The sequence below is a fragment of the Syzygium oleosum genome, unplaced genomic scaffold, assembly GCF_021117445.2.
Source record: "Syzygium oleosum isolate NSW1041296 unplaced genomic scaffold, Sole_v2.1 Sole_v2.38, whole genome shotgun sequence".
Classification (NCBI taxonomy): domain Eukaryota; kingdom Viridiplantae; phylum Streptophyta; class Magnoliopsida; order Myrtales; family Myrtaceae; genus Syzygium; species Syzygium oleosum.
Genome location: NW_026607522.1, coordinates 2,745,975 through 2,760,960, shown reverse-complemented (window position 1 = coordinate 2,760,960; position 14,986 = coordinate 2,745,975). Strand labels below are relative to the sequence as shown.

General features: G+C 48.9%; 1 protein-coding gene across 1 annotated transcript; it reads left to right on the top strand.

Annotated features, from left to right (window-relative positions):
- Positions 1–854: 854 nt before the first annotated feature.
- Positions 855–6,113, top strand: LOC115663106 (protein FAR-RED ELONGATED HYPOCOTYL 3-like). The gene is made up of 7 exons (XM_056305649.1): positions 855–1,007; positions 1,082–1,243; positions 1,325–1,813; positions 1,888–2,367; positions 2,436–2,801; positions 2,852–3,091; positions 6,063–6,113. The coding sequence occupies exons 1-7, from the start codon at positions 855–857 to the stop codon at positions 6,111–6,113; spliced, it is 1,941 nt and encodes a 646-aa protein (XP_056161624.1).
- The last annotated feature ends 8,873 nt before the right edge of the window (positions 6,114–14,986 follow it).

Sequence of the window (14,986 nt, the reverse complement as noted above, 5' to 3'; positions counted from 1 at the left end):
CTTCATTTAGTTTTGATGAAAAGAAATAATATGTCTTGATTAAGTAAAAGAAAATGTAACTTTCTACGTGTATTTCCGATATATTGCGTTGCTTGGCTCCTTCATTTAGCTGCAATATCGAATAACGTGGAAAAAGTTTACTTAAGTTGGGCTAGCGGCAAACATTGAAATCAATTGTCCCTCGGATTTATTTTTTTTTTTTTTTAATTTTTTTGGGTTGGCAGTGCCTGCGTGTTGTGTCGCTGCGGGAAAAGTATCAAAAAAGTCCTAAACCTATTGCATTCGTATCAATTCAGTCCTAAATCTTTCAATTAGACTAATTCAGTCCTAAACCTTTTTCATATCGGTACCAATTCAGTCCATCCGATCAATTTAGACTGGAAATCGCTCGCGTGGACGCCAACCGTCCTATGTGAAATGCCAACGCTAACGTGGAATTTTTAAATAATTTTTAAAAATTATTGAATTTTTAATGTTTTTTTTTTCCTTTTTTTTTGCCTTCCTTCCTTCTCCGTGGCTGGTCGCGGGGCTGGTTGCCATGGCCGGCGACCAGCCACAGGTGAGGACGTCGCAGCCCTCGCTGGCCACAGGGACTTTTTTTACAAAAGTCACGCAGATTTTTTGCCTATCTTTTGCATTATCATTATCTATTATAATGTAATAGGTTTACGACTGTTTGTGTTGCTGCTGCCTCCTCTGGGAGGATTGCTGCGGGCCAATATTCGGTGGGCCCGGAGGCCATCTTTTACTCATTATGTTCATACCAGTAACTGGAGGAGACGTCGTGGAAAGAGCTGATTCTTTCTGCAGCTGCAGCCCTCGGATTCGGCCTCGTCGACAGCGACTTCTTACTCATGGCCGATGTCACATTGGAGGGGGCAACGGCTAGTCTTGAACATGGGTCCAACGACCTCTCGGTCTGCGGCATCCACCATCGCAACCGCAGAGCTGGCGAGCCCGAGGAGATGGCCTCGAACCAGCCGGGCAGCGATCACTCTTTAGGAATGGTATGTGATATATCTTTTTTGCTTTTTTCTTTTTCATTTTAAAAAACATATAAAAAAAAATTTCATTGCCGCAGGCCATCGGCAACGAAGATGAATTGCATTCCACTTCTGGCGCTAATATAGTTGAGGGGGAGCTCGAGTCCAACCCCAGTGAGCCGAGAGTGGGGATGGAGTTCGATTCAGAGATGGCCGTGTATAAGTTTTACCGCAGCTACGCTAAACAAACCGATTTCAATGTAAGAATGGGAAAAGCAGAATAATCTGGAAGCGACAAGGCCTTCTTATGCTCTTACCAAAACGACAAGTCCAAAGAGCAGATCGCCAAGGCGACGCGGTACAAAAGACGGGACATGAGAACAGGATGTGATGCTAAAATCGAGTGCGTGGCAAACGATGGAACGTGGAAGATCTCCAAGGTCGTTCTCGAGCATAATCACGCGACAACGGCTCTTTCGACAAGTGGGATTGTGGATGAAGTTAGGGCGGTTGGAGAGCGGGCTCTTGTTTCCGATGCGGATTACAGTGATGTTGATTGCCCAAGACCTGCGCCTGAGGAGACACAGGACTTGATTGATCACTTCAAGTGTCTTGCGAGGTTAGATTGTTGTTCCTGTTACTCGTTGCGAGTGGTAGAGGCACGCGGCATGGAGAATTTTTTCTGGAGGGATAGCCGGTCCAAGCTCGATTACGAGCATTTCAGCGAGATTCTAGTCCTGGACAACAGAACTTGGATCACCAAGTATGGCATAATCTGTGCAACATTTTGGGACTTAATCATCACCGGCAGCCCACCATATTCGGACACGGTCTCTTGGTCGATCGAACGGTGGGTTCGTTCCATTGGCTGCTCGATAGTTTCCTTGAATCAATGAACTGGCAGAAACCGCAGACAATCATTACTGAATTCAGTGAAGAAATCGCCGAAGCCGTATCTCTTGTCTTGCCAGAGACCTGCCATTGTCTGCCTGCTTGGTCTATCTTGAACAGTTTCAGGAAGTACCTGTCTCCTTTGAGTAGCCAACTCGATGTTGTCAACCTCTTCAGGGAGTGCGTCTTCCTCCACTCGCAGGAAGAATTCAAGTCGAAGTGGAATTCTTTTATAGGAAAGTACAAGCTGCATGACAACTCCTGGCTTGCTTCTTTGTATAAAATGCACGAGAAATGGTCTCATGCGTTCACGACGAACGTCTTTTCTGTCGGCCTACTCTCCATACAAAATGATGAGGATGCTAGTCACATTGTCAGGAATCTCTCCTCCGAGACCATGACGCTAACAGAAATTGCATGCCAGTGTGAACAGGCGACCAAGAAGATGCGCACAGAAGAATTTCGCGAAGACATGCTCTGCGAGAAAAACAAGGTGAATTTGAAAACCAGAGTCCAATGGAGAAAGAAGCTGAACGACTCTATACTCGAACTATCTTCAAGATGTTCCGAGAGGAGTTTATCGATTGCCTAACGCTGGCAGTTGAAGAAATTAACAGCACAGAGACTCTCCGCATGTTTCAGTTGACCGAAAAAGGCAGCACAAAGACACAGACCCTCAGCAGCAGAAAGGCACAGACCGTCAAGTTTGATCCTTCCGATTCAACATTGGCATGTAGCTGTGGGAAGTTCGAGTCGGTCGGTATTTTATGTGTTCATGCCTTGAAAGTACTCATTTTCATGAATATCTTCAAGATACCGTCTCGCTACTTGGTGAAACGATGGACAAAATCTGCCAAAGACAGTCTGCCGGTGGACATCCCAGCGCATGGACTGCACGTGATGGAGTTCCGATCAATTCGTTTACGGGTGAGTTTATGCGTAAGGCTTTGCATGTAGCCCATATGTCTGTAAATAAGAAGAGGAAGAGAATAGCTATGAGGTTCATAGATTTGGCAGTGGAGCACATTGCAAAGGTTCTGAAAACGGAAGAAGTGGCAGTTGCTCTGGACGATCCAGACGGTAAGGATGATAGTGATTGGACCATTTGTGAGTATGCTCTCGAAACACAACTCGACCAGCAGAATGCAGCTAAATCTGGGATGGGATGTCCGAGAGGGAAACGCAAAGTTCAAGGCCATCGACCAGCTGGTAAACGGGTTAGTCTCTTCCTTACCAAATCGTTTCTCAAGTTCACTGCCTTGTGTGTGCACTTCCACATTAGAATGCATTATCTCAGTAGGATTATCTTCCCTTATAGTAACTATTATTACCGATTAGACTTTAAGGTTCGCTGTGGAAGTGTGGGCTATAAGGGGGGAAACTATTGCCTTGATTTAAATATAACATGTTTAGAGATTGAATCTGATGCCAGCCATGTGATATATGCCTTGCAAAAAGCTAGTGTTGACATCCCTGACTTGCACTCAATTTTGAATGAACGCAGGGACGTCTTAGCTGAATTGCAGCAGGTGACAATTAAGCGTGCGTTCAGGGAATCAAATCAGTGTGCGAAAAGCTAGCAAAGATGAAATTGATGGCATCTTACTATATGTATCTACTTTCAATTGTATTCCTTCTGAATTAGAAACTTCGGTTGTATTAAATAAGCAATGTGACATTCCGAATTTCGGCCCATAGTTGGGATTTATAAAACGTGTAATTCGTCAGTGTGCTTATAGTAAAATCTCGCCCGGGAACTGATCACTCTCGGTTATTGTTTTAAAATTGAGATTTCGCTAGAATCGCGCTCGATCGAATTTGGCCGTTATTTAGACCCCGAACTTGACAGTCGATTTTCGGGAGTTTCAAGACGAAATAAATTGGACGGTGTCAATATTATCGTAGCCAGCGTTGAGATTGTCAGGAATAATGGAAAAAGGGGAGTTTTTGACCGGGTGCGAATTTGGACTAGTAGACCTCCCTCGATATAGTTTGATTTAATTAATTCGGCCTTTGTCCCTTTTTTATATGCGAGGCTTATTTTGGACCGGTAGATCGCTTTCGATTTTGAATTTGGGTCATCGGATCGCATTTAATATTTGATTGAAGTTAAATTTTTTTATTGTTTTCTCTCTCTCTCTCTCTCTCTCTCTCTCTCTCTCTCTCTCTCTCTCTCTCTCTCTCTCTCTCCCCGGTCACCTCCCCCTGCGCACGTCTATCCCTTCTCCCCTGTGTCAGACCCATCCCTTCTCCTTCTCTCTCTTCCTTTTTCTTTTTCTTCTTCCTTCTTTCTTCTTCTTCTTCCTCCTCCTTCGTCGCTCGATCGTTTTTGCTTCTGCTCGCACCAGCCGACGCCGACCGAGCTCGCCTCCAGCCCCGTCGCCGTCGCTGCCGTCGCCGCCGTCGCCCGACCGAGCTGTGCTGCCGCTCGTCGCCCGCGACCGCGCTCGTCGGCCTTGTCCGCCCGTCGCCGGCCCACGCCCACGCTGCACGCGAGCGCTACTTTGTCAGCTGCGTCCGCGCGTGGTCCGGCCTGTTGCCCAGCCGTCCGCCGGCTTACTGTCCCTCCGGCGCCCGCCACCCGAGACGCCGCTGTGCCACCTCCGCCGCCGCGCGACTTCCTCTCCCCGTTTCTCTCTTCCCCGACGCCTTCCCCGTTCGGCCCCGCCTTCAAACGCCGCCGCGAGCCACTGTTCCGGGCCGCCGCCGCCCGCCTCCGCCACCCGCCTCTCCCCTCGCCCACCTCCGCCGACCCGCCGCTTCCCCTTGGCCGCCACCACCTTTCTTCCTCTGTTTTTCTTCCTCCCCGACGCCTCCCCTGTTTGGGGCTCTCCCGCGCCGCCTCGACCAGCGCCGCGCGCACAGCCGCACCGGCCGCCGTCGCCGCCCGTCTACCACCACCTAGCCCCGGCGACCACCCGCCCGGCCGAGAGTGCCCCGAGCCGTGGCCGAGCCCGCGCCCTTGCTCGTACGGTTCGGCCCGAGGGGGGAGGGCGTCACTGTTCATTCCGGGGTCTTGTTCATCGGGGGCCCGCCACTGCTCATTCCGGGTACTTGTTCATCCGGGCCCGCATCTTGTTCATTCCGAGTACTTGTTCATCCGGGGCCCATACTTGTTCATTCCGAACACTTGTTCATCAAGGCCGGCATTGTTCATTCGGCACTGTTCATCCGGCCCGTTTTTGAGCCGTTCGGGTTTTTCCCGAGCCAAATTGAAGTAAGTGACTTTCTAAACCCTACCTAGTACTTTGGGTATTTTATGACTTGTCTCGGGTTTAGAACGGTTAGAGCGTGATTTAATTTAATTATATTATGATATGATTGTGCTAATTGGATTGGATAAAATGATGTGCATGATTTGGGTGATCGTACGTGGCCGACTTGAACGTCGGGTTTGTGGATTGACGTGGCGAATTGTGAATATGGATCGTTTGATGTAATTGGCGTGAAATTGATTGAATTGAATGGCGTGTGCATGCCTGTCGATTATAAGCCCGGATTGATCGGAGGGCTACGGACTTGGGACGTGTTGACGGCGGTCCGTGTGAAGGCATGAATGGCCGGTGTGCCAAATGGATGCGGGCTTGAGACGTGTTGACGGTGGCCCGTTAGAGGTGTGTTGGACCGGGACGTATTTACGTCGGTCATTGGAAATTGAGCCCGGATTGATCGGAGGGCTACGGACTTGGGACGTGTTGACGGCGGTCCGTGTGAAAGCATGAATGGCCGGTGTGCCAAGTGGGCCCGAGGCGCGATGGCGCGGCGTGAGAATGGACTGGCGCAGATGGCGCGGTCGTGAGAAAGATGTTCGGCCACGCATGCGATTTGAGTGTGATTGAAATGTCCAGGTTGAGTGTGATTGAATTGGCTGGTTGAGCGTGTGATGGAATTGGCTGGTTGAATGTGTGGTCGAATTAGTAAGATGAATTGCGTGCAAGTGTGGTTGGCGTTTGAGCAATTGCGATGTGCTATTTAGTTACTATTACTGCATTACCATGTTATGACTAACGTGCAGTGTTAGCATGGGTTCGATGGTGAGGTAAGTATAAGGATGCGATTTTATTTTATATGTTATGGGGTAGATGTAGATTGCATGTACGACTTGTCTGGGTACGCATTGGCCTACGTGGGGTATAGGGGGTTGCTTATTGAGACTCGTTCTCATGGTTATTATATAACCACTTTCAGATCCGCGACCGTGATCGACTTGAAGATGCCGCCGAGTACTACGGGGATTGAAGGATAGATCAATTTACCCCGTCTTTTGAGTATATTTTTGTAGAGGAGATAGGCTTGTAAACCACCGCCCCTTTTGAAAATTGTGGTTTTTAAATTGGTAGCCCGGATTACTTGTTTTGTATTAATGATTGCTTTATGAAATTATTGTTTCGTGCTATCCTTTTGTCATCTTGTTAGTTGTCCGGGTTGTTTTATTTTGCTTCCGCTTGCGTAGTTCGTTTGGGTCGGCGACGCGTCCCGGGACGTCGCTTTCAATACGACCGTGGAAGGGGTGTCGCGAGCCCGTTGGGGTTCGGGCGTGACATCCCGTTGATTTGGTATCGAGCAAGGTCGGCTCGATCCCAGGTGGTCGAAACCCGGAGTGATAAGGAGCGATGACTTTGGGGTAGCCAGGTTAGGGAGATTTGTGTGCCATGCGTACCCCAGACTGTGTGATTATGATTTGATAAGTGATTTTTATGCAATAATGTGTGAGGTGCAGGTGCGTCAGGACTTGAGGTAAGTGCACGAACTATGTTGGTTGTGATTGGTTGTCGGTTGTGATTGGCTGCCTGCTTAGTGAATTGTGTTGTGATTCACTGCCTAGGGCTTAGACTGGTATAGTTGGCCTAGGTTTTTAATTCCTGCGTGGAACTTAGCAGGTGAGCGTTTGTGAGAATCGGTAAGATGAGCAGTCGAGGTCGAGGTCGAGGTAGAGGTCGAGGTAGAGGTCGAGGTCGCGTAGCCCCGTTAGCTGGAGTTATGGGGGACCCCAGGGTAGATGAAATGTGGAGGGCGCTAGAGGATGCGGGAATATTATCAGGTAGACAGACGGGGGAAAGAAGTGCTACTGTTGCCGCTGCAGCTGCTAGTGAGATTATTGGGGATAATGGAGGTCAGGGGAATAATGTGATTGGTGGAAATCCTGGTTCAGTGCGAGTAAATGCGATCAGGCCAATGTCCAAGCTGGTCGAACAGTTTCTGAGGTTGAAACCCCCAAAGTTTGATGGGAGAGGTGACCCCGAGGCTGCACCGAGATGGGTAGAAGAGCTAGAGAAAGCTTTTGAGGGTCTTTGGGGTGTGCGAGGAAGAGAAAGTAACCTTAGCAGCCTACCGGCTTCGGAAAATGCCGGCGATTGGTGGAGAGCCACCGAGGTCAAGTGTTCCCCAGTGCACGCCCCAAATTGGACCGTTTTTACCGAGACCTTCAACGGCAAGTATTTCTCGGAAAGTGCCCGAGAACGAAATTGGCCGAATTCATGAGACTCGCCAAGGTCGAGGTCGATAGATCGGTATGAAGCCGAGTTTGCAAGGCTGTCCAAATTTGCCCCCAGAATGGTGGAGGACCCAATGGACAAAGCTAGGAGGTTCCGGGATGGGCTGAAACCGGACCTTCGCAGTCAGATGATCTCATTGAACTTGAGGGGCTATAACGAGATATATGAAAGGGCCCAGGCAATTGAGCGAGATCAAACGGATCGGGCCGCCGCTTCTGGATCGCGGTATGCCCCGACTAGGGATGACCGTCAACTTGGGAAAAGGCCCATGGCAGGAAATAGTCGCTTTGTCCCTCCCGTTCGGAGGAATATTGGGAAGCCAAACCGTTATCAGAACGCCCCATGTAGGCTATGTGGAGGAAGGCACTGGAATGGACCGTGCCCAAATAGGAGCGGAGTCTGTTTTGTATGTGGCGGAAGGGGCCATCAGATGAAGGACTGCCCCAACAATAGGCAGGCTGGGTCGCCTGCACTCCCGCCGCCGCCGCCCCGGAATGGAAATCAAACTAGAGCTATCCAGCCGGCCAATCAGAATAGGCCGCCGGCCCAAGGCCGGGTGTATGCAATGGCAAGGAGGGAGGCTCAGGACGCGCCTGGCGTGGTCACAGGTACTGTCTCTCTCTGTGATCATGCTGCATATGCCTTGTTTGATCCGGGGGCGTCGCATTCATTTATATCTGAGCAGTTCGTTGAATTATCTGGGATTGAGCCGAAATCGCTTGATGTTATGCTGTGTGTTACTACTCCATTGAATGATAAAGTGCTGATTGCGTTTGGATGTCCCGATTGTAAGATAGTGATCGGTGATAGGGAAGAAAGGATAGATTTGGCGGTTTTATCTATGCATGACTTTGATGTGATTGTCGGTATGGACTGGCTAGTCAAACAGAGAGCTGTTATGGATTGTAGTAGCAGGGTGATCCAATTTAATCCGGTTGGACATCCTAGATTTGAGTTTGTGGGAAACCGAGGAGGAACCTCGATCCCTTGGATTTCGTCGCTCGAGGTAGCCAAGCTTCTGAATGAAGGGTGCCAAGGATTTCTGGCAAATGTAGTTGATTCGACGGCTGGAGAGCCGAGGCTAGAAGATATAGCCGTGGTGTGCAATTTTCCCGATGTCTTTCCTCAGGAATTGCCGGGACTGCCACCTGATAGAGAAGTGGAGTTCGTGATTGAGTTAGCCCCAGGGACGAAACCAATCTCGAAAGCGCCCTATAGGATGTCACTGTCTGAATTGAAGGAATTGAAGGTCCAAATGCAGGAGTTGCTAGATAGAGGCTTTATCCGTCCGAGTGCGTCTCCATGGGGAGCACCGGTGTTATTCGTGAGAAAGAAAGATGGATCTTTGAGGTTGTGCATAGACTACAGACAGTTAAATCAGGTGACCATTAAGAATAAGTACCCACTACCAAGGATAGATGACCTATTTGATCAGTTGCAAGGAGCATCGATGTTTTCAAAGATCGACTTGAGGACGGGGTACCATCAACTGAGGATTAAAAAGGAGGATATCCTAAAGACGGCATTCAGGACGAGGTATGGGCACTATGAATTCACGGTAATGCCGTTTGGACTAACTAATGCCCCTGCTGCTTTTATGGACTTAATGAATCGGGTATTCAAAGAGTTTTTGGATCAGTTCGTCATCGTCTTCATAGATGATATTTTGGTGTATTCAAAGAGCCCCGAGGAACATGAGGTACACTTGGAAAAGGTTCTACGAACGTTAAGAGAGCATGCACTGTACGCTAAGTTTAGCAAGTGCGAGTTTTGGCTGAACCGAGTAGCATTTCTTGGGCATGTAATTTCCGGAGAAGGAATCTCCGTGGATCCGGCAAAGATTGAAGCAAGTGATGGATTGGCCGAGACCGACGACGGTTGCGAGGTTCGAAGCTTCTTAGGACCGGCGGAGTTACTATAGACGATTTGTGGAAAGATTCTCAAGCAATAGCCACTCCATTGACAAGGTTGCTTAAGAAGGAGACTAAGTTTGAATGGACTGAGAAGTGCGAAGTGAGCTTTCAGGAGTTGAAGCAGAGATTGACGACTGCGCCAGTGCTAACGATCCCTTCAGGACCGGGAGGATATGAGATTTATAGCGATGCTTCGCTCAAGGGATTGGGATGCGTGCTAATGCAACATGGAAGGGTGGTTGCTTATGCATCGCGTCAGTTAAGGCCTCATGAGATGAACTACCCAACTCACGACTTGGAATTGGCAGCAATTGTTTTCGCACTTAAGATTTGGAGGCACTATTTATATGGAGAAAGGTTCCAAATTTATACGGACCATCAGAGCCTCAAGTATTTATTTTCGCAGAAAGAATTGAATATGAGGCAAAGGCGTTGGATGGAGCTTTTGAAGGACTATGACTGTGATATTTTGTATAATCCCGGAAAAGCCAACCGGGTAGCGGATGCCTTAAGCCGGAAATCGAGCATCGCGCAATTAATAGTCAAAGAGTGGATTTTATTGGAAGAAGCGCGAGACTCAGAGTTTAAGTTCGAGGTAGGACGCCTCTCCAGTTTGGTGGCAACGTTAAGGATTGAACCGGAAGTGCAAACCAAGATTAAGGCGTTACAGTCTACGGACCCTGAGATTCAGAAAATTCTGGAGATGGATGGCACTAAGAGGAAACCGGACTTCCAAGCGTCCGAGGACGGAATTCTTAAGTTTCGAGGACGGTTGTGCGTGCCAGATGATTTGGAGCTTAAGGAAGAGATTTTATCGGAAGCTCATAGGAGCAATTATAGCATTCATCCGGGCAGCACGAAAATGTACCAGAACCTTCGACAGCATTATTGGTGGAATGGAATGAAGGTGGATGTAGCCAAGTGTTTGACGTGCCAACAAGTGAAGGCACAGCATTGTAAACCTGGTGGGATGTTGCAACCGTTGGAAATCCCAGAATGGAAATGGGAGCATATTACGATGGATTTTGTAACGGGATTGCCAAGAAGCCGGAGGGGACACGACTCTATTTGGGTGATAGTGGACGATTGACCAAGTCGGCCGCACTTCCCGGCAAAGTGCGAATGGATTTTGAGCTAGAAAAATGCGCAGATTTATATGTACGGCAGGTAGTCCGATTGCATGGAGTACCGGTATCGATCACTTCGGACCGTGATCCCCGGTTTACTGCGAATTTTTGGAAAAGTCTGCAATTGGCCATGGGGACTAAGTTGCAATTCAGTACGGCCTATCATCCTCAGACGGACGGCCAGTCTGAAAGGACGATTCAGACATTGGAAGACATGCTGCGAGCATGTGTTTTGGATTTTAAAGGTGATTGGGAGGAACAGCTGCATTTAGTCGAATTCGCCTATAATAACAGCTTTCAGCAGAGTATTGGGATGGCGCCGTTTGAAGCACTTTATGGCAGAGCGTGTAGAACACCGTTGTGTTGGGATGAAGTGGGGGAAAGAAGTATAACGGGTCCGAGTTGGTTCAACAATCGGTAGAAACAGAAAGATTATCCTAGGAAAGGCTAAGAACAAATGATCAGCCGTCGGAAAAGTTACGCGAGACCGAAGGCGTAGACCGTTGGAGTTTCGAGTTGGCGACCATGTGTTTCTTAAGGTCTCGCCGATGAGAGGACTATCTCGATTTGGCAAGAAAGGGAAACTAAGTCCAAGGTATATAGGCCCATTCGAGATTTTGGAAAGGATTGGGATGTTAGCATATCGTCTCGCCTTGCCGCCGAATTTGTCGCAAGTTCATAACGTCTTCCACGTGTCAATGTTAAGAAAGTATGAACCGGACCCGACCCACGTCTTGAACTACGAGGAAATAGACGTGGACGACAGAGTGTCGTACGTGGAAAAGCCGGTTCGGATCGAGGACGAGAATGGAGCGAGTGTTGAGGAACAAGACAATTCCGATGGTTAAAGTGATTTGGGAACACCATGGAACCGAAGGTGCGACGTGGGAAAGTGAAGAGTTGATGCGACACCAGTACCCCCATTTGTTTGAATAGTTGGGTTGGATTGTAAATTTCGAGGACGAAATTTTTGTAAGGGGGGAAGAGTTGTGACATTCCGAATTTCGGCCCATAGTTGGGATTTATAAAACGTGTAATTCGTCAGTGTGCTTATAGTAAAATCTCGCCCGGGAACTGATCACTCTCGGTTATTGTTTTAAAATTGAGATTTCGCTAGAATCGCGCTCGATCGAATTTGGCCGTTATTTAGACCCCGAACTTGACAGTCGATTTTCGGGAGTTTCAAGACGAAATAAATTGGACGGTGTCAATATTATCGTAGCCAGCGTTGAGATTGTCAGGAATAATGGAAAAAAGGGGAGTTTTTGACCGGGTGCGAATTTGGACTAGTAGACCTCCCTCGATATAGTTTGATTTAATTAATTCGGCCTTTGTCCCTTTTTATATGCGAGGCTTATTTTGGACCGGTAGATCGCTTTCGATTTTGAATTTGGGTCATCGGATCGCATTTAATATTTGATTGAAGTTAAATTTTTTTATTGTTTTCTCTCTCTCTCTCTCTCTCTCTCTCTCTCTCTCTCTCTCTCTCTCCCCGGTCACCTCCCCCTGCGCACGTCTATCCCTTCTCCCCTGTGTCAGACCCATCCCTTCTCCTTCTCTCTCTTCCTTTTTCTTTTTCTTCTTCCTTCTTTCTTCTTCTTCTTCCTCCTCCTTCGTCGCTCGATCGTTTTTGCTTCTGCTCGCACCAGCCGACGCCGACCGAGCTCGCCTCCAGCCCCGTCGCCGTCGCTGCCGTCGCCGCCGTCGCCCGACCGAGCTGTGCCGCCGCTCGTCGCCCGCGACCGCCGCTCGTCGGCCTTGTCCGCCTGTCGCCGGCCCTATCCCTCACGCCGGTGACGCGAGCAAGCAGCTTGTCGGCTGCGTCCGCCGTGGTCTCGGCGTTGCGCCTGACCCGTCCGCCGGCCTCGTCCTCCGTCCGTCGCCGGCCACCCGAGACGCCGCCGTGCCACCTCCGGCCGCCGCGCGACTTCCTCTCCCCTGTTTCTCTCTTCCCGACGCCTTCCCCTTGTTTCGGCTCGGCCTTCAGTGGCTGCGCCGCGAGCCACTTAGCTTCCGGCCGCTGCCAGCCTCCGCCTCCGCCACCCAGTCTCTCCCCTCAGCCACCTCCGCCGACCTGCCGCTTCCCCCCTTGGCCGCCACCACCTTTCTTCCTCTGTTTTTCTTCCTCCCCGACGCCTCCCCTGTTTTGGGCTCTCCCCGCGCCGCCTCGACCAGCAGGCCGCGCGCCGCCCACGGCCGCCGTCGCCGCCCCGTCTACCACCACCTAGCCCGGCGACCCCGCCCGGCCAGCCCGAGAGTGCCCCGAGCCGTGGCCGAGCCCGCGCCCTTGCTCGTACGGTTCACCCGAGGGGGGGAGGGGCGTCACTGTTCATTCCGGGGGTACTGTTCATCAGGGGCCCGTCACTGTTCATTAAAGTCTTGTTCATCCGGGCCCGTCTTGTTCATTCCGAGTCTCTTGTTCATCAAGGGCCCATCTTGTTCATTCCGAACACTTTGTTCATCAAGGCCCGTTCATGTTCATTCGGCCTTTGTTCATCCGGCCCGTTTTTGAGCCGTTCGGGTTTTTCCCGAGCCAAATTGAAGTAAGTGACTTTCTAAACCCTACCTAGTACTTTGGGTATTTTATGACTTGTCTCGGGTTTAGAACGGTTAGAGCGTGATTTAATTTAATTATATTATGATATGATTGTGCTAATTGGATTGGATAAAATGATGTGCATGATTTGGGTGATCGTACGTGGCCGACTTGAACGTCGGGTTTGTGGATTGACGTGGCGAATTGTGAATATGGATCGTTTGATGTAATTGGCGTGAAATTGATTGAATTGAATGGCGTGTGCATGCCTGTCGATTATAAGCCCGGATTGATCGGAGGGCTACGGACTTGGGACGTGTTGACGGCGGTCCGTGTGAAGGCATGAATGGCCGGTGTGCCAAATGGATGCGGGCTTGAGACGTGTTGACGGTGGCCCGTTAGAGGTGTGTTGGACCGGGACGTATTTACGTCGGTCATTGGAAATTGAGCCCGGATTGATCGGAGGGCTACGGACTTGGGACGTGTTGACGGCGGTCCGTGTGAAAGCATGAATGGCCGGTGTGCCAAGTGGGCCTGAGGCGCAGTGGCGCGGGCAGTGAGAATGGACCTGAGGCGCAGTGGCGCGGGTCGTGAGAAAGATGTTCGGCCACGCATGCGATTTGAGTGTGATTGAAATGTCCGGTTGAGTGTGATTGAATTGGCTGGTTGAGCGTGTGATGGAATTGGCTGGTTGAATGTGTGGTCGAATTAGTAAGATGAATTGCGTGCAAGTGTGGTTGGCGTTTGAGCAATTGCGATGTGCTATTTAGTTACTATTATTGCATTACCATGTTATGACTAACGTGCGGTGTTAGCATGGGTTCGATGGTGAGGTAAGTATAAGGATGCGATTTTATTTTATATGTTATGGGGTAGATGTAGATTGCATGTACGACTTGTCTGGGTACGCATTGGCCTACGTGGGGTATAGGGGGTTGCTTATTGAGACTCGTTCTCATGGTTATTATATAACCACTTTCAGATCCGCGACCGTGATCGACTTGAAGATGCCGCCAGAGTACTACAGGGATTGAAGGATAGATCAATTTACCCTGTCTTTTGAGTATATTTTTGTAGAGGAGATAGGCTTGTAAACCACCGCCCCCTTTTGAAAATTGTGGTTTTTAAATTGGTAGCCTGGATTACTGTTTTGTATTAATGACTGCTTTATGAAATTATTGTTTCGTGCTATCCTTTTGTCATCTTGTTAGTTGTCTGGGTTGTTTTATTTTGCTTCCGCTTGCGTAGTTCGTTTGGGTCGGCGACGCGTCCTGGGACGTCGCTTTCAATACGACCGTGGAAGGGGTGTCGCGAGCCCGTTGGGGTTCGGGGCGTGACAAGCAAAGAGCAATATCCCCGGAGACTCAGACTAGGATTTGGCCTTGATTTGTACTTCCTTATTTGGATTGTTTATGTAAGCATGTTTCTACTGAAAAAAAAAAAATTTGCACCCGTTGAAAGGGATGTCAAGAAACTTAAAATTTGTCCAATGGCTAGCCAAATTAAACATACTTCTATAGTAATATAAGAACACGATCATGTAAACGAACAATAGATACTAAAATCAATATCTTCCCTGACCACACTGAATTGGAAGTTACCAGTAAACTCTCTTTGAAGCATTTCCTATTCCATTTGCTAAGTTCAAATTACTCATGTGTTGGCCACTTATGAGGAGAACTTGGAGAGGCGAGAGAAAGGGAAGGAACCTTGGTAAGTGCTATAGAAATACATTCAGCTGTGCAAAGTATTTGAGAAAGTTACATTGTCTGCATCCCAAGTTACGACAAGAGCTACTTGGTCTAACGCAACTGTGAAAATTTAGAAAGTCTATATAGCTCATGAATACTTACACGCTTTTGACCGATCATATCTGTTATAGTTCCATTTAGTAAAGCTGCTATAGGTCCTCCAATTGTCAGCATCGAACCAAAAAGTGAATAATGCAGCATAATAGGGGAAAGATTAACACAGAGAACCCGAACCGTAACTGAGTGCACTTATCCGTCGACAGTCCTTAACACAAGATATGCTTTTATTG

Coding starts and splice junctions, on each gene's coding strand:
- LOC115663106 (XM_056305649.1), top strand. CDS start 855: ATGGCCGATGTCACATTGGAGGGGGCAACGGCTAGTCTTGAACATGGG. Junction 1,244..1,324: donor CTAAACAAACCGATTTCAAT/GTAAGAATGGGA, acceptor TCCAAAGAGCAG/ATCGCCAAGGCGACGCGGTA. Junction 2,368..2,435: donor TGCTCTGCGAGAAAAACAAG/GTGAATTTGAAA, acceptor ACTATCTTCAAG/ATGTTCCGAGAGGAGTTTAT.